This window comes from Diplotaxodon limnothrissa, linkage group LG7 (genome assembly GCF_057381915.1).
Source record: "Diplotaxodon limnothrissa isolate DT_005_m linkage group LG7, D_limnothrissa_male_GT1.1, whole genome shotgun sequence".
Classification (NCBI taxonomy): Eukaryota; Metazoa; Chordata; class Actinopteri; order Cichliformes; family Cichlidae; genus Diplotaxodon; species Diplotaxodon limnothrissa.
In genome coordinates, this window is record NC_140602.1 from 20,255,063 (window position 1) to 20,279,157 (window position 24,095).

At 40.0% G+C, this 24,095-nt stretch overlaps 1 protein-coding gene across 2 annotated transcripts; it reads right to left on the reverse strand.

The window, feature by feature from the left end:
* Positions 1 to 142: 142 nt before the first annotated feature.
* ptdss2 (phosphatidylserine synthase 2) lies at positions 143 to 23,732 on the reverse strand. Of its 2 annotated transcripts, XM_085357650.1 has the most exons (13): positions 23,616 to 23,732; positions 22,773 to 23,107; positions 18,982 to 19,083; positions 14,426 to 14,508; positions 10,085 to 10,152; positions 9,297 to 9,431; positions 7,675 to 7,725; positions 7,317 to 7,430; positions 6,408 to 6,526; positions 6,199 to 6,313; positions 5,307 to 5,452; positions 4,140 to 4,325; positions 143 to 1,110 (listed from the first exon to the last, which is right to left on the reverse strand). In XM_085357650.1, the coding sequence occupies exons 2-13, from the start codon at positions 22,976 to 22,978 to the stop codon at positions 957 to 959; spliced, it is 1,479 nt and encodes a 492-aa protein (XP_085213776.1). In that variant the 5' UTR covers positions 22,979 to 23,107; positions 23,616 to 23,732; the 3' UTR covers positions 143 to 956. The 2 variants fall into 2 exon arrangements, with proteins under 2 accessions (XP_085213776.1, XP_085213775.1); XM_085357649.1 differs by having other exon boundaries at positions 22,773 to 23,732.
* Between the last annotated feature and the right edge of the window lie 363 nt (positions 23,733 to 24,095).

Here is a 24,095-nt window from a genome sequence, read left to right on the forward strand (position 1 = left end):
CTCAAACTATATCCCAGACACCAAGTATATTATTTTCACCAGTTAAATAACTAGAATATAGTACATCTTGATTTTATTCTTGTTGTTCTTGTCAAGAACAAAGTTTGAGAGGAAAGAAAGGCTTTGACCAGTTTTCCTCTCTTGTGTGTGACTAAAGGAGGATCCTGAGCAAGAACCCTCAAGGCTCAGTGCTTCTAGGAATGAACGCTGAACTGTAAATGAAAAGAAAAAAAAAAAAAGCTTCAATCGTCTTCCACATGTAAACAATACATCATGTACCTGGGACTAAACCTAGTGTAAGCTGTCAGATTGAATCAGGAATCAGCTGGTAAAGTAAGTGTCACTTAAACTAAACTGAACAGCCATGTGTTGTTATCATTACTTGCGCCCAGTTTGATACTGAAGATTGCATAGTAGTGGATAGTAGAACAGAATCCAGATCAGTCATTACACCTTCAGAAACTCCTCTAAATGCTCTCCTTTTTCTCACCTGCACTGATATGACTGCACAACACAGGGTTAAGCATATTTACAGTGGCAGATGTTCCTCCTCCATTCTTCTTCTCTCGCTTTTTTGTTTTTAAAGACAAAGTGCAGTTGAGAAAATGGAAAAATTATTGGTCACATCTACTTTCCAGTTCTGTACTGATTCACCTCATCACCAAACATTCAAAAAATATATATTACTAATGCAAAACTATCTTGTCTGTTAATCCACCAAATGTTCTTTGAAACAGAATGAGGTAAATACCAGAAGTAGGACAATAACTACACATACACCGAATGAAAATTGCCCCCTTCACCCCCTTGCCTGTGTTATATAACTACTTGGTTCATGTAGGCACAAGAACAGTATGTGTCCATCCTCTAAGTGTCTTCTTGTGTTACATTTCTCCTCAACTCCTCTCACTGTCCCCCTTCATTCGCTGCAGACAGCGTGACTGACCGGCTTCCTCTCAGGACTTCCGCTGCCTCAGCGTCTCGGAGCTGCCGTTCAGTTTGCTGCGACCGGAGGGGGCGGCTGTGCTGCCGTTGCCCAGCGGGCGGTCCCAGTCAGCGGGGGCTTCCTGTTTACGCCGGCGCGTCTCTTTGTAGCGGAGTGTGATGTCACTGTGAGAAGACAGAAGGAAAAAAAGCACACGCATTATTTATAGTGCGTCATCCCTGAGGGTCATGTCTTCCCAGATGGTTTCTGGTCCACTAACTTTTCTCACAGAATGTTTATTTGTTATAATTCCTACGCCTACACTATACACTGGATTATATTAAAAGAAAAACAAACAAACGAAACAGCTGATTACTTTAACAAACATCACAAACAGAAGATAAAGCTCTGCTCTCAAAGTCTCACGTGAGCTGCATTTCTTACTTTTTGAGAATAATAAAAATTCCTAGTTTCTCTTTGTTAAATAAATCCATCACTACAGGAATCGATTAGTCAGTCTGTATGAAATCCCTGCTTTTAGGAAGGTCGGGGGGAAAAAAATGAATAAAACAGAGAAGACCACCGACAGAGAAAACCAAATCAAACGACCCCTTTTAAGCAAGCACTTGGTGACAGTGGGAAGGAACTGGAAGGTAGATCCAGGCTCAGGGATGGGCAGACATCTGCCACCACTGGTTGAGGGTGAGGGCAGGGACCTTTTGTGTATTTGACAACAAATGTCATTTGTGTGTCCCAAAATAAGCTGGATGCCATTCTAACAATAATAATAATATACTTTTTTCATTATATACGCTACTACTTGGCCACATTATACAGTGAAATAACATTTTGTTTCACTGCTATGCTGATAACCCACTGCTCCATTTCCCAGTAAGGTTCAACAAGTTTCATCAACCTTACAAACTATTTAACCAACATCAAGAAACAGATATGTGCATTTAAAAACAATAACAATAACTATTATTATTATTATTATTACTATTATTACTATTATTATTATTATTAAAAAATTTAACTCCAATAAAACAAAAATTCTTAGATCTGGGTTGGACAGCCTGCATCCAAGTACCAACTTTACCAGTTTACCGAGTTGCCAGAAATCTGGGTGTGTTGTTTGATTTTAATCTCATTTTTTAGGAATAGTGCGAGGATATGATCAACACTGAGTTTTCAGTGACGTTCATTTTCAGTTTTACCTTCTCTCTGGTTAATGCAATAGTTTCTTAACAGGTAACAATCAGAAATCAATACACAGACTTCTGCTTGTGCTCAGATTGTGCAGCAACAAGACTTCCTACAAGAACCAGGAAAAGTGAACATATTACTTCAACCCTAATGACTTTTAGAATCGATTTTAAGATTTACTTATTTCTTTTAAAGCATTTCATCGCCTGACTCCAGAATATGTACTTCAACTGCTGCATAGCAACCGGGTCACGGTCTGAGATCCCCTGGCAGGAACCCGTTAACTGTGTCCATCTCATGCTTACAGATGAAAGGCGATCGCTTCGGCTCTTTATCTTAGTTTTCTTTTGATACTGAACTTATTTTAAATGATATATAAATACATTTTAACATTTCTTTTCGTGTAAGTTTATTCTGTTTCTGGGAAGCACTTCACAAAAACATACAAAAAGTACTTATCATTGATACTATGTTTATTGTTAACATTAATATTATTTTGAATGCTCCTCATGAGGACCTCTGTAACACTTAATGGAAGAGCACCAAGCAGTTACACACCTCAAAACAAAACATGCACTCAGCACTTGCCTCGGTCCACTCATACTAAATGAAGCATATTAGGTAACAGACTGGGAGTGTGCAATAGGGTCAAACAGTGCTTGCAAATTCTTAAGGTTCTCGGTTAAAAAAAAAAAATAAATAAATAAATCACTTTGATCAGAATAACTGGATAATGGCACACTTTTGTCTTTAGTAGACCAGAAGAAGTGGTTGAGCGGATCTCATTGCTCTTGTCACGTGATGGTTAGTGTCTGTGTGTGTCTGTGTGCGTGTGTGTGGGGGGTATCAGTTCCTCTGGGTTTCACTGCCCTGACTCACTTAAACAGTGTCAGCACAAACTGAATGCCCTCTAGCGTCACTAAACTGACTGGAACAGAGTAAAAATGATGTGAAGGGAAATGAAGATGATAAAATTCACCACAGACGTTCTCTAGAGGATCTCATAGATCCTCTAATAATGATTATAGATCCAAATGGTGATGTGGTAGAAGAGTGGAAACAAACAAACAAAGAAAATAAAAACCCTACACTTTTCCTATACCTAGGACATTACTGCATTATTGCTGAGCAAGAGCAGGAAGTAGTAAGGAAGGGGAGGGAAAAGGCAAGGGGGGGGGGGGGAGAACCGACAACAAGCCTAACATGCCAGGGCAGGCTGCACCTAACAACACAGTAAAGATAAGGCAGCTCAAAAATTTTTTAATTACATTTCAAAAAAGAAAAGAAAAAGAACACACTCCATGAGCTCATGAGGAATAACTAAATCAAATACAGGAGCACACTGGATGGAGTCTCACATGTGTGAAGACATCTTTCTTAAACTGTAATTAAACTGTATTTCCTCATCAGTCACCATGAACAGTGCATTTAAAGTAAAAGTGAAGTGCAAAACAGCAGCATGGAAGCAGATTGTCATCTTTTCCTGCATGAGTGTATAAAGTTCATTTGGAAAACAGCTGCTTTTTGCCAATTTCCAACTTCCCTTTCTATAATTAGCATGTAAGATGTCTCTACAGATCCATAACTGGACTCTACATGAAACAGACCAGTGGAAAACCCACAGAAAGCTGACACACACAAAAACAATAACTTAAAAGAGAAGAGCGACCCAAAGGCAGACTGGACCTGTCTCAAATAGACTGCACGATGTCCAGTGAACCAAAATAGAAAAACAGAGCGATACTTTGGACTTTGGTCCCAATGTAGTTATTGTGTTTACTAGACACAAGCTAGAAATGGTTAAGAAGCTGAAATCTTTCCTCCTTACAGCCTAGCTGTTTTTACACGAAGAGCACAGACTTTCATTACCTTTCAACAAACATTGTTTGTCACCCTCAGCTTCCCCCCCCCAAAAAAAAACAAAAAAAAAACAAAAAAAACAAAAAACAAAACAAACAACAACCACAACAACAATTAAATAAATAAAATAAGCCATCCCACTACTTACCGGATGAAAAACCGCCACATGGTCCAGATAAGTATGAGGAGGATTCCTAAAAACCAGCACTGAATGATAAGAGAAGGAATGGGCAGCATGATGGTGTGGGGGTCATACTTGACCACTATTAGGAACTCCGTTACTGTGATTGCTGATACCAGCCACGCCTGCTGGCCGAGCTTCTTGTGGAACTTCCTGTTAGGAAAATGAAACAATGTTATTATGGAAAAATTATTCAATAGGGAGGATACATTTACTTTTTTAGGTTTATTTTTAATATTTACTGGTTACATGTATGCCTGTGATGTAACACCGTAACGCACAGCACTCTATCACTACCCATGCATGTGAATAGTCAACAGTTAAATGATACTTCCATTTCTAGTCTACCAGAAATACTACAGTCTGAGTAATTATACGAATTTTGTTAGTGGACAACACTGGTTAAACAGAACTAGTACAGTACTGCAGTACTTAGCTATAGCAAATGAATGGATGTATGTAGGCTGTTCTACAATGAACTGGAATGCAATCAGAGTAATTCCCAACAACATTCTGCACAGCAGCTGTGACGACGTTAACCTGCAAGTAAAGAAGTCCACTAATGCTAGTCATACTTGGCAAACTAATCTGACACTGTGCGTGAGCGCCACACATTTCCCTTCATTTGGTATTTAAACAGTTAAAAATGGCTTTTATATACATATGGAATACATGGACATATTTAATTGAGTTTATTTTTAATGAGACTATAATCCCTCAGGTTTAATCAGTTAAATCACTAGAAATATCTTCCAACACTAACCCAACACTGGAAAAATAGCAGAAAACGAAACATTTCTGTCTGTTTCTGTTACTAGTAACCATATTCTTATCAATGCACATGTTTGCTCATGGCTGGTATGTATGAATGGTGTTCTTACTAAATAATTTTGCTGTGTATAGTATACAGAAGACTCACACATTTCTTCACTGCTGTGCTTATCTAGTTTTCTGATTTCAATTTGCACTACGATAACCAGTTTAAAACTCAAGAGCAAACACTTGACTAAACTGAATCAGTGCTGAATGTCAACAAGTTCTTTATTCGGTGTGTATAAAACACATACAGTCTTTTATTATACACCCGGTCAAACTGTCCAACTCCCAAAAGAAAAGCTGCACATTGCTACTCACGGGTCATCCATGAAGTCGTAGATCTCCCTCATGGCTACACCCCCCACGTTGACAAAAAAGACAAGACGAAGCAGCACCAAGTAGTGTTCAGGAGGCATCCACAACACAAATTTCAGGTAGAAGGTGTTCAGCTCTGCCAACAGAAACTGGCGAGATAGGAGATAAAATATCTAATTTAGAAGCACCAAGAACACAAAAACAACACAGAAAAGAAAAAGTTACAACAATCAGTCCATGTTGGGCACGTCTTTCTTTTCCATTAGCTAACAAGAACTAGTCTTTTACATTTCGTGAACTAATTCAGGTGTCAGACAGGGAACCAAAAACAGAAATAGGGCCCAACATAACTACGCCCATATTTGATGAATTACAAATCTGATCTTTTTTCCTCTCTCCTCGATTCATGAAACACATTTCCTATGCGTCTGTTATGTGCAGTTATTTGAGTCCTTTCTAAGACGACAGGATAGTGCTGTTTAAGCTTAATGTTGATCGATTGTCACAAGTTGTGGATTTGATGTTTATGCTCCACCCGCCTCTGCTCACATCAGGTGGTTGTCATGTTTTCAGCGTTACAATGTGTTGCTAACAGGGAAGTAGCAGAGTGGCATCTGGCGGACAAACTAAGCAACGCCAACATTCAAACCATGGTTGAAGGGTGTTTCTATGATCTCTTCTTTTACTCTATCCAGTTTATCAATAGTCACAAATCCAGATAGAGATATATCAGCAATATATTAATCAATATAGTGGTTAGGCCAGTCCATGAACATGTATTATCTATATATCAGAGTCTAAATACATTACGCTTTCTGTGCATTGTTATTGCATGGTGATGTCATCATTTTCTGCAGTGAGACAAATGCTTTCCCTTCATGTTAGCATTTCTTACCATAAAGATGATGCCTAACACAGCAAGCCAGCGGCGAAGGTTTGAAGCAGGCTTCCACTCAAACTTGACCCAGCTGTAAGGTGTGAACTGGAATGCTATACGCTTTATCTTCCCCCTGCCAAGTACAGACAGAGATATCATTAAATATAAACAAATACAGAAGCCCAACATAAAATGTTTGCAAAGAAATGTCTTTCATAAAGTCATACTTGTATGTAGGAATGTTCCAGAGGCCCTGCCACTGATACGGTTTCATTGACAACCAGGCCAGGGTCTTCATGCCACAGTAGATCCCCAAACCATTGCACACCAACACATCCATGATCCACTAGATGGAGAAACAATTCAAAAAAAAGGGTAAGTGAGGTGCAGTAATCCTCCAAACCAACTATCACACACCTCTCCTCCACCTTGAATATAATTTACATTTACTATAACTAAGGTTTTTTTGTGTGTAACAAGTAGCAACAGCAACCGCAGTATTTATCTTTACAGTCGTGATTATAATTACATAATACCTATACCGTCTGTTTATATTTGGAGTTTTTCCTGTTGCTTTCCAGCAGTGCTCACTTGGCTTTACCAGCTACCCCTTCTGTTAATTAGACCACTTTGTTAGTTGTTGGTATGAAGTTCTTATCATGCAAACAAATGAGCACTTTGTTGCCATTACAAATATCACTAGCAAAATAATCACTCGCATGCTTCCACTTTCTGTGCTTTTACTTATCAATGTGCTGACGAGCAAGAGATCTGTGAACCTCCCAACTTAACACATGATGAATATAATGTGTTCTGCAAAATGTCCGTAAAACCCTTTAATTTTACTTTTAAATTTACAATGCAATCCTTGTTTTGAACATTTTATCTATTCACACTTTGGTTCAAAGAAACTTCTTGTCTAATATGGACACATTTAAAAAGTATGTCCACATTAGGCAGGATTATATCTGCAGTAAACACTGTTACACTTTAAAGAGAAGACATCTTGATCTTACCATTTGTGCCTTATTACAAAAGACTCACTCAGAAAACTAGACAAAAAAACAACCAAAATAACCTCAACGTGTGTCACACAGTATTTTGTAATTAGAAGAAAACAGCACAAATGTACGTACATGGTCCCACCAGCACTCCGAGAAATTAGGCAACTGGTGCTCCAGGCTATACTCCAAGAACTCAAACATGACACTGATTATCATACACATCCACCAATCCCGGATCATTAGAGTCTGGAGGGAAATAGAGTGTGAGAAGGTCAGCAAGATAACAGACAAACAATAAAAAAGGTGCAACTTTATTTGTCAATAAATGATCACACGAGAATGGGAATGACCTCACTTGGCACTTATTGACTAGGTGCTCTGTAATCATTGCAAAGTCAAACCATTTAAATCTGTGATGTGTACATAACAGCGAGGACAGCACGCTCAACTGCTTTTATGAAACATGTCAGACAGCTAATTCCAAACCTACCTTGATATACCATCCGAGAAAGTGAGCTGGCACGAAGCCATCCATCTTGTCCTGCAGAGACAAATGATGTTTAACAGCAAGCCCAACTACAATTTTGCCCCTAAATCTTACACGTGAAAAGCCCTTTCATTAAACCTTTGATCGTGTTTAATGATCGTGTTATTGCATTTCTAAAGTTGGGTGCCAACAAATACCCTCTCAGCCTTTTACGACTGAGGGGTAAAAATAACTTTTTTGTTTTTAGGGTCAACTGGAAAGAAAAACAGATGTGAAAATGAGAAAGGGAGATCAGAAATCAAATGTGACATAATCAGATGCAAACTATAAAGTGACATTTAGAATATGCAAATATATCATTCCCAGAAAGCCTATATGTTGTCAATACAAACAATTATTAATCACTCCAAGCCTGTATATTGACTGCTCTCCATTTATCTACACATAAATACAATGCACTGTAAGAAACTGCACACAACTGCTCCTTCAGTGTTTTATATCCCAGCAGCCACATGTAGGCACCAGAACCCTGATCTTGATAACCATGCAGCCACTGATTTGTGAAATTCCACATCTGAGTGCAGTGCCAACCATCCACCATATTTACTGCAAAGTAGCCCATTTAACAGGGAGATGTGTTGCATTACACTGGTAGCGGATTATGATAAGCATCCTATGGTTTCTAACTTTCCATTAAAACACAGATCTGTGACTGTGTGCATTTCTTAACATTTTCAAACTGCATTTCAGTTCATTGAGCACTGTTTTAAGTTTCACTGCTCCACTGATATAACCCAAAACAGCAAGCGAGCTTGGAGACACACACAGCCTGTGCTCTAAAAAGTCCTGCTGCTTTCCATTTGTGCTCGGACAGTTAAAATAAGACCATCTGTGTTCAAATAAAGCATCGCATCTAGTTCACACTGGAAACAGGAAGAAATGAGCACAGAGAGTACTGGGTCACTGAACAGGACAAAGCCTCTTTTGGGCATCACGAAGCACAAATAAAATGCAATTAAACACACAGTTCTACCCTTACTATTTGGATCATATTATTTCTGCTTAGTAACCCAACACATTTTTATGTATTAAAAATTCCTACAACCAAAGTAAAGTTTATTGATAAATATGTGGCTTTAATTTGACATTTTAAAAAGTCTATTCACAGAAATGGGGTTTTAGAGGCCAAAATCAGACTATTAGTGGAGGTGGGCTCTGGGTCATGGCAGCAGACAGAGGAAGGCCTGGTTCTATTGATGGACTGTAATCTGCCCCAGACTCAAGCTGCTGCACACCTCCACAGTAACTGTATTCTTGTGTGTGTTTGAGAATGAAAGAGAGATAAAGCAGAAGAAAAAGAGATAAGAGAAGTTTTACAAAAGGCCATATTTCTTTTCTGTATCTGAGCCACTTCCTTATAGCAATAATTGAGGACAATATGCACAAAATTATAAATGCATGACTGGACAAGAAATTTTACTTTTAGGAAGGCGGCCTGTTTCTTACTCAGTTTTTTTTTTAACGGCATAATACTATCAAAAATTCAAGTCTTACAAACATTCCTACCTGCAAAGATACACAGGAGAGAAAAGTAACATAAAAAGCAAAAAAATTCATTCTCTCACCCAGATGTTGTGGAAAGGGTCTGTAGTGTTTCCAGGGTCATAAATGAGGCAGTTTCCCCCATAATCACGCTCAGGGAGAGGAACCCCCAATTTGGGGTCAATGTACTTCATGAACTGTCGTCCATCGTGCACCGTCTGGATAAAGGAGGATAAGAATAAGAGCAAGCACCACCAGAACTTACATTTCTACACAGGCTACATCAGACGGTGTCCTCCTTCAGTTAACGGCAGATTTCTGTGGCATAAAAGTAAAATTTTATTGCTTTTTACCTAGCAACAACTTAAAATTATCCTTTTACAAACAGGAAGTAGATGGTTAAATATAAACCCCCCCCCCCCTTTATTCTTCTTCTTTTACAGTGTCCAGGGCTGTCTGAAGGGCCTGGCTCAGTGACAATTTAATTAAATTGGGAGAGGGAAAAGAGACTTCCAGGGATCACAGCAGAAAAAGCACCAGAGACTGGAACAGACATATTATCATAGTGGGAGAGGGGGGGGGGGAGCCCGATATTTTGCCCAGGCTTGACTACACTTTTAAGAAGTACTTATGGACTCCATCTGGCCTTCTTTTTGGAGACCACGATTATAATTAAATGTCAAAGCAAACGTCCAGAAAACCCATGTCATAAAAATCACTGAGTAGAAATCTCAAAAAGAGAAGTTTGATGTGGGAGGGAAAATTGTCATGTGATTGTGTACAGAGTTCCCATGAGTTAAGAATTTGCATTGCACGTGTTGATCTGACATGTTTTAGCCTTTCCAGGAAGCAAAATTCTCACCACACCAACCTGAAACAGGATGAAGATGAGGAACAGTTCATAGACGACAGTGACGCAGAGCCAGAAACGCCAGTAAGCTAGAGCGAGAGAGAGAAATCAGTTACACTGAATACAAACTAAATTAGTACTGTTTTTTAAACACAATGAAAAAACAAATAATAAAAACGTTACATGACAATTTCCTATTTGTGCTGAACATTCCACGTTCCAAATCTAACTACTTCTATTCCCTGCAGTTATGAACATTTGACACTCAGTCCAGACTAATATTTTACTGCCCAGTTACGTAACTTCAACGTTGCTGCCCCAAGTTTGACATTTAGTTCCCACTAGTTTTCCAACAAAAACCACCATAAACAAACGTATAATGTGGGTTTTGGTTAAAGACATTTAAAAAGAGCACCTGACGACACACAGAAATGAGCTGCTAGGGGTCCTGGTTAGGGATGGGTATTGATAAGATTTTCACAATTCTGATTCCATTTTCGATTCTGTTTAACGATTCGATTCTTTATCGATTCTTTTTAAAAAAGGAGAACACACAGGTCGAGTAGCTTAGAACTTTGTTTTATATCTTCTCTTTGAACAAGATAGAAATTTAGGAGTAACATGGCCTTACAAACCCAACAGTAGGGATGGGTATCGTTTAGGTTTTATCCGATACCGGTGCCAAACCGGTACTTTTGAAACGGTGCCGGTGCTCAAACGGTGCTCAAACCGGTGCTTAAAGAATGGAGAACACAAAATTGGTCCAAAAACCTCTCATGTTCAGCTGTTTTTTGTAAAAAGATAACAATGTTAGCCTTTTCTGCAGCTATGGGGCATATATGGTATCATTCTTGGCTGGAAGCAGTGCTTAAACAATGGAAAAAAAAACAAAAAAAACAAAAACAAAAAAAAACACAAACTTTGTCCAAAAACCTCTCATGTTTAACTGTTTTCCACTTTTTCTTTGGTCATTTTAGCCTTTTTGGCCAGGGTGAAGGGAGTATCTGCCATCAAACAAGAAGACAGCCGCATGTAGCTATGACTATGTTTTAATAGTTCACCTTACATGCATTAATGTAATAACGTGGTTAGCCTACTCAACGTAAATTACACACGAACAACATTAAGCTACTCACGCAGAGAAGAACGGCTGCTGCTGCCATCATCATCCGTCATCATTTCTGCTACACTGGCAGGGCTAGGGGCCAGGACTCTACTCTTCATGTTTTTGGGGGATGTTGCATAACAGGCAACCCACCCGCAGTAGATGCGCTCGGTGTGAGGTCTCACAGCAAGCTATCAAATACAGCGCATTTCTCGGCTTTAAAAACAAAAAAACAAAACAAAACAAAAAAAAACGCTATGCGTCGCCAGGTGTTTCATCGGATTTGAGGGGTTACCTCCTTTGCACAGTATCACCTTAAAGCACTTGTTGCAGGCTGCTGAGTTTGCATCTTTTGCTGTGAAGTACAGCCAGACTTTTGACCGCTTCGCCTTGGGCATTTTTAATCTGTAGCTCTGCTCTAAAAGAACGTACGTACCTGGGCCCGCCTACTATCCTCGGAAACGTAAAATGATTGGCTAGAATCTAAAGTGTATCACAGCTCAGGAAAAAAAAGCACCGAAATAAAGCACCGAAATGTGCGCTGCTTTTCGGTCTGGTTACTACCGTTTATGTCAGAACCGGTGCCATGATGGCACCGGATACCGGTACCCATCCCTACCCAACAGTGAGATCTTATGAGATCCACAGCCCACGGCTCTTCAATGGGGTGTCACAGAGTCCCCGGGGAAAAAAATTGTAAATGTAAAATAATAAAATAAACATTCTTCTGTAGCAATAACAAAGTATAACATAAATTATTCTGTAGCAATTGCACAAGAATATCCAGTAATGTCCCTGCCTACAATTAAACACATTCACTACTGAAAATCGGGGCATCTGCTGTGGCAAGCCTTTGACCACAAACTTAGTCACTGCTCGGTGACATTCGTCTATCCTGGCCTGAAAGGAAACGCTACTGGTAGACTGCAGCGAGAACTGCCAGCATCTGAGCCAGCCAGACTCTGTCTCTCTCATCATGGTCACCTAAATGCACAGTAATGGCAGGTTTTGTAATAAGCCAGATCGCGCTAACATAATATGCACTGTTAGTTGATTATTTACCTGCCGCATTAACGGGAGAGGACGTGCAAACGTTACCGCTGCTGCTGGGTTGAGATTCACGAGTCCGGAGCTGAATTAAAAACACGACATTCATTTAAGGTCATCGTGTGTTTTGTGAGCAAATGCTTTTGCATATTCGTAGTGTTTCCTCCCTTAAATGAAATATCTACTTTGCAAGTATTGAAAGTTGCCCTGTTGTCATCCGTTCTCGTAAAGTATAACCAAACTTTTGAGCGTTTGAGCCGCCGTGTTTCCTGCCAGGTAAATGACGCTCCGCAACGTGGTGACGTCATTCGGGGCGACTGGAATCGATAAGGGAATCGTTTGCAAAAATGGCAAACAATTCCAAGGAATTGAAACAGTGGGAACTGGTTCTCAACAAGAACCGGTTTTCGATACCCATCCCTAGTCCTGGTATTTGGTTCAACCCCAAATCATTAGCTCATTTCCACTAATAAACATCTGCCTGAATTACCTCAGTATACACATAATGTCATAATGTGTTTCTGAAGATTTAAGACAGAGATACTGATTTTCATTAAGAAATAAAACATCAAGTAAAAGGACTGATATATACTGTGGTAAACACCAATCTCAGTCCTAAAGTCCCACATGAGGAGTGCTTTTATTTCAACTGCTATTGAGCTGAATTATAGTGGTGATTCACATTCACAAGCTCAGTTTCCTTTGACACACCCAGCCCGTGATTCAGCAGGAGCTACAGGTTTTAAATCTGAAGGAGGAAAAAAACAAAAAACCCTACTGGGTCTTTTTCCCATGATGGTATTCTATGGAGAGCCAACTGTAATGTGAATAACACCAGAACCTACCCTGCTGGATTAACAAGCAAAAGACTGAAGCAATTGCATACACACACAACCACATCCCTCGAACAGCCCACAAAGGTGCGAGTAATGCAGTCAAATACTCGCTCGACCACTTCACGCCTACCTACAACCGACAGTATTGAGCATGTCGCTGCATCTGCCTTCCACGCCCTGTTTTCCCTCCTTCCTTCCTCCCTTTCCCGCTGGAGTTAGCTGTTGTGTGTGTGTTGTGCGGGAGATGTTAAGTGTTTTCTGCATGAAAGCTCTGTTTAAAAAGCTGTGAGTGCTCTTATTTAAATAGTAGCACCTTTTACAAACTGCATCAGATTTAAAGAAGGAAAAGATTCTGTTAGGATGCAAGTTTACAAAAGCATTAGAGCAGAAATCCAACTGCCACAGCTTACGTGCTGCAGTCAGGCACGTAGATTTTTCTACCCGAGCAACAGGTTTTAGTACAAGCATAATCAATTGCTTTTCACATGTCCTACAACAGCTCTGCATTTCAGTGTCATATAATGCAGACAAGTAACAGATTGTGCTTTCTCTCCCTTTTCCCATGCATATGCCCTGAAAACCCTGCATCTGTATTGTAATGAAATGTCATCTCTTTCCATCCTCTCCCGCTTGGATGACAAGATCAAAGATGTTTCATATAAATTCGATTGCATGGCACAAGCAAAAGCCTCTTTGTGGAGACCTTACCAACAGTTTGATTACATTAAAAGGTAAAAAAAAAAAAAAAAAAACTGTATCAGATGTGAGCTTGTCACAAACTGCCATTTTCAGTGGTCACTGACTAATGCCACTGCAATGCCTAAAGCACTGTTTATTTACTAGAACCATACAGCCCATTATAAATTAGTCACTGAGCTTTAAAGCCTCATAAAAATGAATGATTTGGGATCGTCCGTACTGTCTGCAAACTCATTTAAATTGATGACTGTCTTCAATCAGCTGCTGATTCTAACCAGGATGTGTATTTTCCATTAGGAGGATGAGAATGTTATTACTACCGACTGAACTGCTGACGCAACTGTCAGCTGCTTTTAATGCAAACATATTTTTTATATAATCAGTTTTCACAATCCCCTTTTAACCTTTGTTTTAAAGCATTTCAATCATTTCACTTATCTGGAAGCTTTAAGAGGCAAAACAAATGTCAAACTGGCATATCCTGGATGTTGTCCAGTATTTAATGAAAGGTAATAAAACAGACCAGGGTTCAATAAAAAGAGCACTACATGGCTTTAATATGAACTTTGACTTGCATTTCCAAGTGCCAACTTTGTTAACTTATGCTATATTCTCAATATAAAAAGAGATCCGACATGAATTACTTTAACCTGGTGATAAATGTGCTTTTCATACCTGGATGCGGTCTGGTGAAAGGTCCATCTTTGGCCTGTGTCACTCCAAAACAGAGGAACACCAGGATGCTGGCCACAATACCCCTAGAGGACACACATTTGGGAATTCATTGGAATCACAAAGACTTCTGTATCAATTCCTCATACATGTTCTTACTGAACCACCAACAAACAAACAGCCTATTTTCATGTCTTTACACTAGGAAAAAAGTGAACCTCTATGCGAACTACTTCTCCAAAAACCTGGAATCCAACATTCAAATTACAGATATCAGACTGGAATGTGGGTAAATAGAAAAAACTGTTTGTCCTGTGTAACAAAAAGGGTCCAGCTCTGTGTCTGAAGGAAAAACAAAAGGATAGTAAGTGTTTACCCAAAACAAATTAGTATGTGAGAAAAATTAAATCTTGTCCTTAACCCAATTGAGATGTCAGGCAATGCCTTAAATAGGCTTTTTAAAGCAATCAGAAATATTGATGAACTCACAGCATTGTAGGAAGAATGGCCTACAATTCCACCACATCACTGTTCAAGTCTCAGAAGTAGCTACAGGACACATCTAAGGGCGATGGCTCAACATGTTCACCCAGCGTGTTCAATAAAGACATGAAGTTCACCTGTTTGTGTTTATTAGCTCAGTCAAATTGTGTTTGTCCATTACTGTAACTTCAATTAAAATCAGTATGCATTTCAAAGGGGCCGGAAGGCTTTTATTACAGCTACACATACAAGTCTCAGCATTTCAACCCCGTAAACCTTTAAGATCTGTGATGTCAGATCAATCAGACAAGGCATGAATGGGAGCATAATGGCTTGGAGAATTAATAATTAAATAACTTGAATCTGGAGGTCTGGTCTACTGCTTCTATTTCAATATTACAACTTCATTTGTGTTTATTAAGAACCAGCTAAGACCAGCCAAGTTGAGCTTAAGTTGCTGTTGATTTAAGCTCTGAAAACCGGATGACCAGACTAGAGATGGACCGATCCGATATTACGTATCGGTCCGATACTGACCTAAATTACTGGATCGGATATGGGAGAAAAATAAAAAATGTAATCCGATCCATTAAATATCACGAAAGCACCTCACAAAACTTGCAACACGCCGTAACTCACCTCAGAACGTTAGCACTCGGAGCAGTATGCATCACATGATAGAGCGGCTGTGGCATGCAGGACCTGTCGGTGGTCTGGATAGCATTTGGAGCTTCGCTAGCAACCCGGCATTTCATCTCCGACAAAGTTATCCCCGAGAGAAGTAAAGCAAGTGTGTAAGTCCATCTCTGAATGTTTGTAAAGCATTCCTGCGTTAAGCTTAACCGACTGCCTCTTCTTGCTGCTACTTCAATCATGAAACTGCTTAACGATCAGCTGATCGGCTTTTCTGTCGCGAGTCCGTGTCTCTTGTTTGCTTTTGGCCCACTTTGCACCAGAAAGAGGAAACCAGTGGATAAACAACAGCAGCACGTTTAAGCTTGATCAGCTGTTGTTAGAATTTATTTATTATTACTTTCTACTCCAAGATCTTTTTCTACGTAGCTGACGCTGGTAACTGTGCAGGGGCGGATCTAGGAAAGTTTAGCCAGGGGGGCCGATAGGGCATGAACAGGGAAAAGGGGGCACAAAGACATACTTTTCTTTCTTATTCTCATTTAAAATGTCGAGCTTTTAATTATTTAATATTTATCTGAATCTTACACCCAAAGTTTTAATCTGATGTAAAATGTATAGAAGTCCATTATTGTATATAGTAACTGTTAAGTCTAATATACCCTAGTAAGCTATAGTACTTTTTCCTTTGGGAAGGTACCATCTGTGCAGTCTGCAATTTTGTTGAAGAAAGATGTTGAATCTATTTAATATTTCTTGAAAAATAATTGATTTCTGTGCATTTTTTTTTTTCACACTGCATCAAATTAAGGTTGATTACGTCGATTAAGCATCATGAGGTGGAGCGTGAGGGGTGGGTCCCTATTTTTTATTTATTTATTTTTGTTGTTGCTGGGAGTTGGAACCCTATTAGTTAGGTTGCTTAATATTTATGCTAAGTACTCTTTAAAATACCAGAATAGGGAGGATGGTGTAGGTTTAAGTTTATTAGATTGATCAGTATTGCTGAACTATGAAATATTTTTTTTTTGCATACAGGTATAACAGAATAGCTTTAGTGTAGTTGTTGTTTTAAACTTGAGTATGAACTTATACAAAATGCAGAAAGATATTTTAAAAACAGTTTTGTTGATTAAAAAACACTATATCGGATTCATATCGGTATCGGCAGATATCCAAATTTATGATATCGGTATCGGTATCGGACATAAAAAAGTGGTATCGTGCCATCTCTAGACCAGACGAGGACCCTGTCCTGACCTTACAAGTAAACAGAGCAGGCTTAAAAGACTGAGCATACAATGGGATTACAGTGCGTGCTAGCCAACAAGCGTAGGAGCATGAGCATGTGAGATTTAGGGATCAATTTCTTCGCTGTTTGAGTCTGGAATCAAATGAATGTGTGTTCAAAGAATACAACACACAAAGTGAAGTTGTGTGTGAACTAGTGAGAGTGGTCCCGGATTGCAGGGTTGACTGGGAGTTGAGGAGTAACCAAGCAGTGCCTGAGAGTGAGCTCCGCTTCCAGGGTGAAGCTCTTAGGGTATTTATCCCAAGGAGCCAGACTACGCTGATGGCAGCAAATCCTGTTAAGGAGCATCCACACAAATGCAACCTACAAATCACCCCATCTGTCGCAAACACACATCACTGATAGAGCCTGTTTTATGCCTGACCTTCTCAATACACCTAAGTACAAAGTAAGAACAACTAACTATAACCCTGCTTTGTGTCACAGATTTTTAGCTGTAACACACGTAAATGGGAGTTTTAAGCCACATGCAAACTTGCCTTGACTAAATCTCCCTGTTTGAAATACAAGAAGCTATAACAAACACTATCAGGGACAGGTCTGATCATTTCCATATTTATTCAGCAGCATGGCAACAGCTCCAAAAAAAAAAAACTTCAGCCACAAGAAAAACAAGTTCTGCAACAGCTTATGTATTACCATAGGAACACTGCTTTAGTGCACCTCCTACTCCTACCTGCCTTTTCCTACCAGGAAGCACAAAGTAGCTGGCACAACTTCCAGCAGTCGCTCTGCAACTTTCTGTAGTTTGCAGTAATAAAAGAAACTGAAATAATTTGGCATTTATCCAAGTCTCTGTGGTTTAATAAACGTGATAAAGTTGGATATATATTTCTCTCCAAAGTTTAAATAAAACCCATTAAATCTACTTGCTAAATGCTCAACTCGTATTTATAGTGTTCTTTTCATGGCCATGACTGTTTTATACATGGCCTTGTAAGCTCAAGGTGAGTGTGACTGTAAAGGCTAGTGACTCATCTCAAATGGTGACTTTTGCTCCTTGCCCATGTTTATAGGAAATAAGTGGTTTATTCCAAATGTTGTTTAAAAAAAAAAAAAAAAATCAGAGTAGCTACTGGTTGGTTGGTTGCATTGCGGCGTTACCCCCACATTTAGATTTGATCTATTCTCCAAGTGTGTCGTGACAAAAAAACTGAGCAATAAAATGTGCTGTTCCTCACGAAGCAGATGAACTCAAACCTCAGCAGTCTGCACCTGCTGCTGTTCCAGTTAGACTGTCTGACTCGTAGCCCATCTCCAGAACAGAAGAAGAGCTGCTGCTGCCAGTTGCAGTCTATAACGGTGGAGATAAAAGTATGTAAGAGATGCCCTCTGCAGAAGCAGCAGAATGACATGGAGGATGACCACAATAGCAACTTAGTTCAAGACCCAGCCAGAAGGGAAAACACAAGGTAGGAAGGGCTGTAGCTAGCTGGTTAGCTGGAACTGAATTTCCAAGACTTTCAGCGAGTAAAGCTTAAATGAGTTGTTAAATATACAATGGGCCGACACAATGGTAAAGTTCCATATAATATCCCGCATTATACGGAACTTCACTTTGGAGATGGTACTAGGTCCAAATAATCAGGAGACTTGGTTTTGCAGAACATCACCTTGACATTGCCTTGCCCTATCCAGATCAGTCAATTGTGCCATGAAGACACCAACAGACCGCTGTAGCACGATCCATTATTGGCATCTGATTAGCAGCATCCGGCGTTCCAGAAACTCAAAACAAGATTCAGTAGCAGAATAAGCTGTCTGGGATTGGCAGAGAAGATTGGCATGTTTTATTTCCATGGTCACAACCTGCATATTTAACTCAGCTGCTCAACCCACAAATGCTTGTTGCTTCAAATTGTGGCACCATTTAAGGGGAAACAAACAGTATAAGATGCATTGTCAGCAAACATTGTTACAACAAAATGACCAAACACAAATTTCCTAATGCTAGTTACCAATAAAATAATCTCTCTCTCTCCCTCTCTCTCTACATAAACTGGTGCAAAAATGATATCATGAAGCTTCAGTTTAAAAGCCTCCTGGGGTTAAAGTAGATTTTTGGGTGCCTGAGTTTTGGAGTGTTTTGGCTTTGGTGACACTGAGGAAAGGAGAAATGCAACCTACTGACCTTTTAGTGTTGTAGGCCGTGTCCTGAGGAGTCTCCTCCAACAGCGTGACGTAGACCAGAGCGCAGGTCAGAATGAACAGCACTGTGACAGTATGGGCTCGCCTGCAGGGAAAGTGGGGGAAAGGACAGAGAGAAGGACGAGAGTACCATTTGTAGAACAGGAAAGTCAAATACCAGTCAGCACAGGACATAAAAACACAAAACAAAAAAAAAAACCACAACAACAACCAAAAAAAACCCTAGATAGGCTGATGTTGTCTGACATCACCATGAGACAACGTTAAGCAACACTGAGATAACACTACAACACTGGAACGGTCTAAACAAATCTGAACGTAAATCTGCTCGTTGCTAAAAACATCTTTGTTGCCTCCAAATATCAAAAGGCATATATAGGGGTAAATCAAGGACAAAATAGGAGATGAAATCTGTTGGGAAACTGAGTTGCTACAGCTAAAAATAGTTACAAAGTTTGTGATAAGCTTCAGTTCAAACCTTTCTTTAACTTGAAGTCAAAAATAGCTTTTGCATCAAATGTCTTGTGCCTGACAGTGGATGGAAAAGCTTTATATCAGGTCTGTTTAAACAACAGAATTTGTATGCTCTGGCAGACAAGGTGAGCTGGAGTTTGATAGCCATGTTGTTGGCTACAGGCCCAAGCTGTATCTTCCATCACCCCATGTCAGCAAACATACTTTGGCCTCTGTGGTGTGACATTCTAGTTGTTTAGATATACGTCCACGCAACCTGAGGTATTTACCTCAGCTGACAGGGCAAAGTTTTACGATAATGTCAGGGTCAAGAGAATACACGCTATATAATGGGAGATTTCTCGATTAGAAATAGACAAAAGGACCTGAATGGTATTTGGAATGCTGACAAGTGCATAACAGTTGATAAGTTCTAGAAAGACAAATGGGGTGACTGCTGAGAACAGTGGCAGAGTCACCGAGTTTCCTTATCACTCCTGGAATGTTGACGCTGATCAGGCTGCAGGTGGACTGAGCCAGTATTCATTAGGGAGGAGGGATTTCTGGGAATAAAGCTAATCCAGATATCTTTAAAACTCATTTTGTCTGTTGGTTAAAACCCCAAAGTAATGGGTTATATACCCTGACACCAAGTAGCATCCAAACATGCAACATGTAGGTGAACTGTTAAGCTTAAGTAAATAGAAAACAATCAACACAATCAACACTGGTGTCGACCTGTTTACATGACAGTGTGTACCAATGACTGATCTGAGTGTTACTCGTACTAGTTACAAAGCACTTACAGGAAACATTTGTACGATACCTTTTTTGTTACTTAACCATTATGTGAATACCTAAATATCTGTAATAAGCTAAGACAAAACCGTGTGACAACCAAATGTCAATCATAACACATCTTACACGACAGATGCCATCACGCCTCAAGTTTTAAACCTGTGGAGAACAATTATAGCAAGTGTATTTTATTCCTGCCAGCCCTCTCATTAATGAAAGGGTCACCAGCTGCAGTAGCCTTAATATTTTGGGGTAAACAGCCAAGCGACATATACTTTATAAATCTATCTAATCTAAAACTACAGAGGCAATGTGCTGCTCTGAGAATTTAGATTAAAAGAAAAAAATAATTAAAGGGTACCTGAAAGTGAGGTATAGCGATTCTGTAAGAAGTTTTTTAAAAATAATAAAGTGCCAACTTTGAGTCACATTTCTTTTGGCTGAAGCTTGATGTGCAAGACAGCACACCAGGTATTGTCAGCCTTTTTCCTGTTCCACCTCCTTATCCAACCTGTTTGGCTGGAGCCACAGGGGGAGGACATGATTTCTCTCTTCGCTGACAACGATACACCACCAAGAGTGGAAAGGTGCAGCGGAAATACTGGTTTTGTGCAACAGAGCAACCAGCTAAGCTTAGAAACAAAGTGCACCTCTAAGCTTGAAGTTAAGATTTAAAAAAAAAAAAAAAAAAACAGAAGAAAAGATTCTGCTTTATGCCAGCCTCATGACTAATCAGAATCTAGATTTAAGGATGAAATTGGATTAAAATAGCCTTCGACTTTAATGACAAGCAGAGACAAACTAACAATTTAATACAATGCGTCTTCTTGTCAGTTTCATCTAATTAAACATTTGCCGAAACCAGTGTGAACAAAACTGCCATTATTTTGAAATGCCTCAGCACTAAATCAGTTTAAGGGAAAATAAAAGTGGAACGCCAGCACAATCACATTTAATAAGTCAGAGTTCTTTATAAGGCATATTAAAACTTTACCAAAAAAAAAAAAAAAAAAAAGTTTGCCATTGTCAGTTCCTTCCTGTGCCAGTGATGCAGGCTGAATACCATTTTTAACCAAAAGCTGCTGCCATACAGCTTTCTACTATGAACTCTGAACCCTTGGGAGACAGAGTCCATGTGGTGCCCTACCACCTACACACTTGGAAATACACCAACAACTGCCATCTTTTTCCTAACCTGCTTCATACATGCAGGTTTATCATCTGCAGTCAGCACTTGAAAATGTTCCACAAAAAAGGTTCAATCGTACAAATAACTGCAGAATGTAAATTCAAATGACTCACAGGAAGAACCACTTTCCGTTCTTGTTTTTTTAATGCGTTCATGTATGTAATACTAGACGGCAAAAATTCAGGATGCAATCAACAACACCCACACACTGTTGTTATGTTGACCCCTAAAGCAAACAGCTAAAAAGCCCTTGTAAAACTCTAAACTTTACAATGCTACGTCGTAAGACTGCATCTGGATGACTGCCGACACATTTAATTGCCACATAAGTGGGTAAAACCTGGTTTAGGTTCAGTCTAATACAGCAACCCTGCCCTCATGTATTTGTCAATATTGTTCTGGACAAGTGACCCTGATTATTAATCCACATAAAAACAAGATTCTTGTATTTTCATAACTGCAACAGACAAAGGTATTTTAGCTCCTGATAACACCTCACTACAGAAATCTGATGCCAAGGCCGTACCACAGTAATGAGAAATTCTCATTAAGGTTCCCACTGGGAGGACCAGTCTCCTCTGCTGTCAATGATATTGGATAGCTTAGCAGATTCTTATTCAATCCATATTTTTTTGTACACAAAGCAGAAATGAAAACCGCACAGACACTCAGAGAAGCTTAAATATTCCTCGAGTGACAGGCTGGAAAGCTAACGTAGCTATAAATTAAAAAGGGCTGCAGAAGAGAATGTCACTTTTCCAAACTAGCTGCATAGCATATCATAACGAAACCCGTGTCCTGCAACATGCGTGTGGTATTCCCATTGTGCATGCTTTTTTCTTTTTTAGTTGGCTCATACATACTTTTGTTTACGTAGTGAGAAATAAAACATGCGGTGTTAGGAAAGGCTAATGAAGTATGTGCTCATTTCTACACTTTGCAGGACAGGTATTATACCTGGCACATCTTCAGATCTGTTGTGAATGTCAAAGAATCTCTCAAGTGTCATATCTGAGCCCTGAGTTTGGATGTGCAATGTGAGCATCCATGACAACACTGCAAACCCCACAACACCTCCAGAAGTGACATTTAGTGGATCATGTTTACTGGAATAGTTGCACCAGGATGGAAAAACAACAACAAACATTTCAGTTTGACCTGGCATTTACAGCAAGGTCACATTATCTGCTGTCATTAATGGAGGTAGCTCTGGGCCTGTCTTTCAGTTCACCTTGAAGCACATATTACACCCTGCTGTCAACTAACAAATGTTTCCTCCCCTTCTATCTCTGCAGGAGCCGTGAACTTGCACTGACACCGACACAAACACTCACCAGAAAAAGGTGTTGGTTCCGTCGTCGTAGACTTCGCACTCTGTGTTTCTCCGGTGCAGATTCTCCCTGGAGGTCTGCTTCATCACCTTGGCTTTGATCGCTGTGCTCTGATCCGGACACGCTGGATCCACGGAGCCGTTGTTAACCTGCTCGCCGACGCTCTTGCCCGCAGCCACGCCGCTTTTCTTCGACTCCGGCTTGGTCATGGTTCTCACCGACCAGCCGCCCTGCGCTGCTTTAAAAAAAAACTGATCCCGTGCGCTTTGGTTTATCCCTGAGCTTTCCTCCCGTCTACTGTCATCCGCGTCAGCCCCACCCAAGTGGCTGTCAGCATCCTGTGGTGGTCGGGGGAAATGAACGTTACCAGGGCGACACTTGAAGGGTGGGGAGAATAACCTGAAAATCACGCCCTGCTGCTGAGCTGACCTGCCCGGCACGGACAGCCGCACTCACATGCAGATGAGAAATGCAATTGAGTCAGGTTTGACACCGCCTACTTATTTTAAAGCATTTCTACATAACCTTCAGAGTAACACTTCTATGTGTCAGCAATGGCGACCACTTTCCCACATGCCCACTGGGGAGAGGAGGGGTTGGTGGGTGGGGTATTACACGGTAAACAAAATCACTGTGCCTGCACTTCGATGGGTGCGTAGCGTTGATATAAGGCAGCTTGGTGAACTGCGTTAGCTATTTGTAGCAGTTTGACCTTGCCAGCGAGACTGCGGTGACTGACAAGCTCCTTATCAATTAACCAATCAAGGCAAAACCGTAATTACTTATGCCATTATTGATTAGCTACCTATTCCTTGCCGGGAAAATAATCAAGCTAACATTACTTACCAGCTGAATTTACGGGCTTACTGACCGGAGTCCGAATGTATTTTGCCATTAGAAAAAGCTACATTTGTATAAAAGTAAAAGAACCAGAGGAACAAATGAAGTATACTGGTGTATTACTGTAGCCCGTCTTCATTGATACTACTAACAGATAAACCGCATCAGCTACCTTACCGTCTACGCGCGTCACGTGGGCATAGCGAAAGCGCCGGTGTGTGGTTGAGCAATCAAGCGGCTTCCGGTTTATTCGTTTCACCAACAAAGTTCTCTACGATGCGATACATTGACGCAATCTTATTTTGAAATACAAATATTTCATTCGGAAGTTAAACTCTCGTTACTTACCGTAAATTTAACACATTGATAGCCTGACCTATTTGGCGGGTTTAGTTAATCCGTTTACATGTAATATTGATAAGTAAATGGTAAGTTTTAGAAATTTCGCAGTAACAGTAAGTTTTAATGCAAGTAACTGCAAAAAAC

What these genes read in the sequence shown, in the direction of transcription:
- ptdss2 (XM_085357650.1), bottom strand. Translation starts at nt 22,978, where the DNA reads ATGACCAAGCCGGAGTCGAAGAAAAGCGGCGTGGCTGCGGGCAAGAGC. An exon ending in TTTCACCAGACCGCATCCAG is followed by an intron (nt 10,153 to 14,425) that starts GTATGAAAAGCA and finishes CTCTCGCTCTAG; the next exon opens with CTTACTGGCGTTTCTGGCTC. An exon ending in TCATCTTCATCCTGTTTCAG is followed by an intron (nt 9,432 to 10,084) that starts GTTGGTGTGGTG and finishes TCCTTTATCCAG; the next exon opens with ACGGTGCACGATGGACGACA.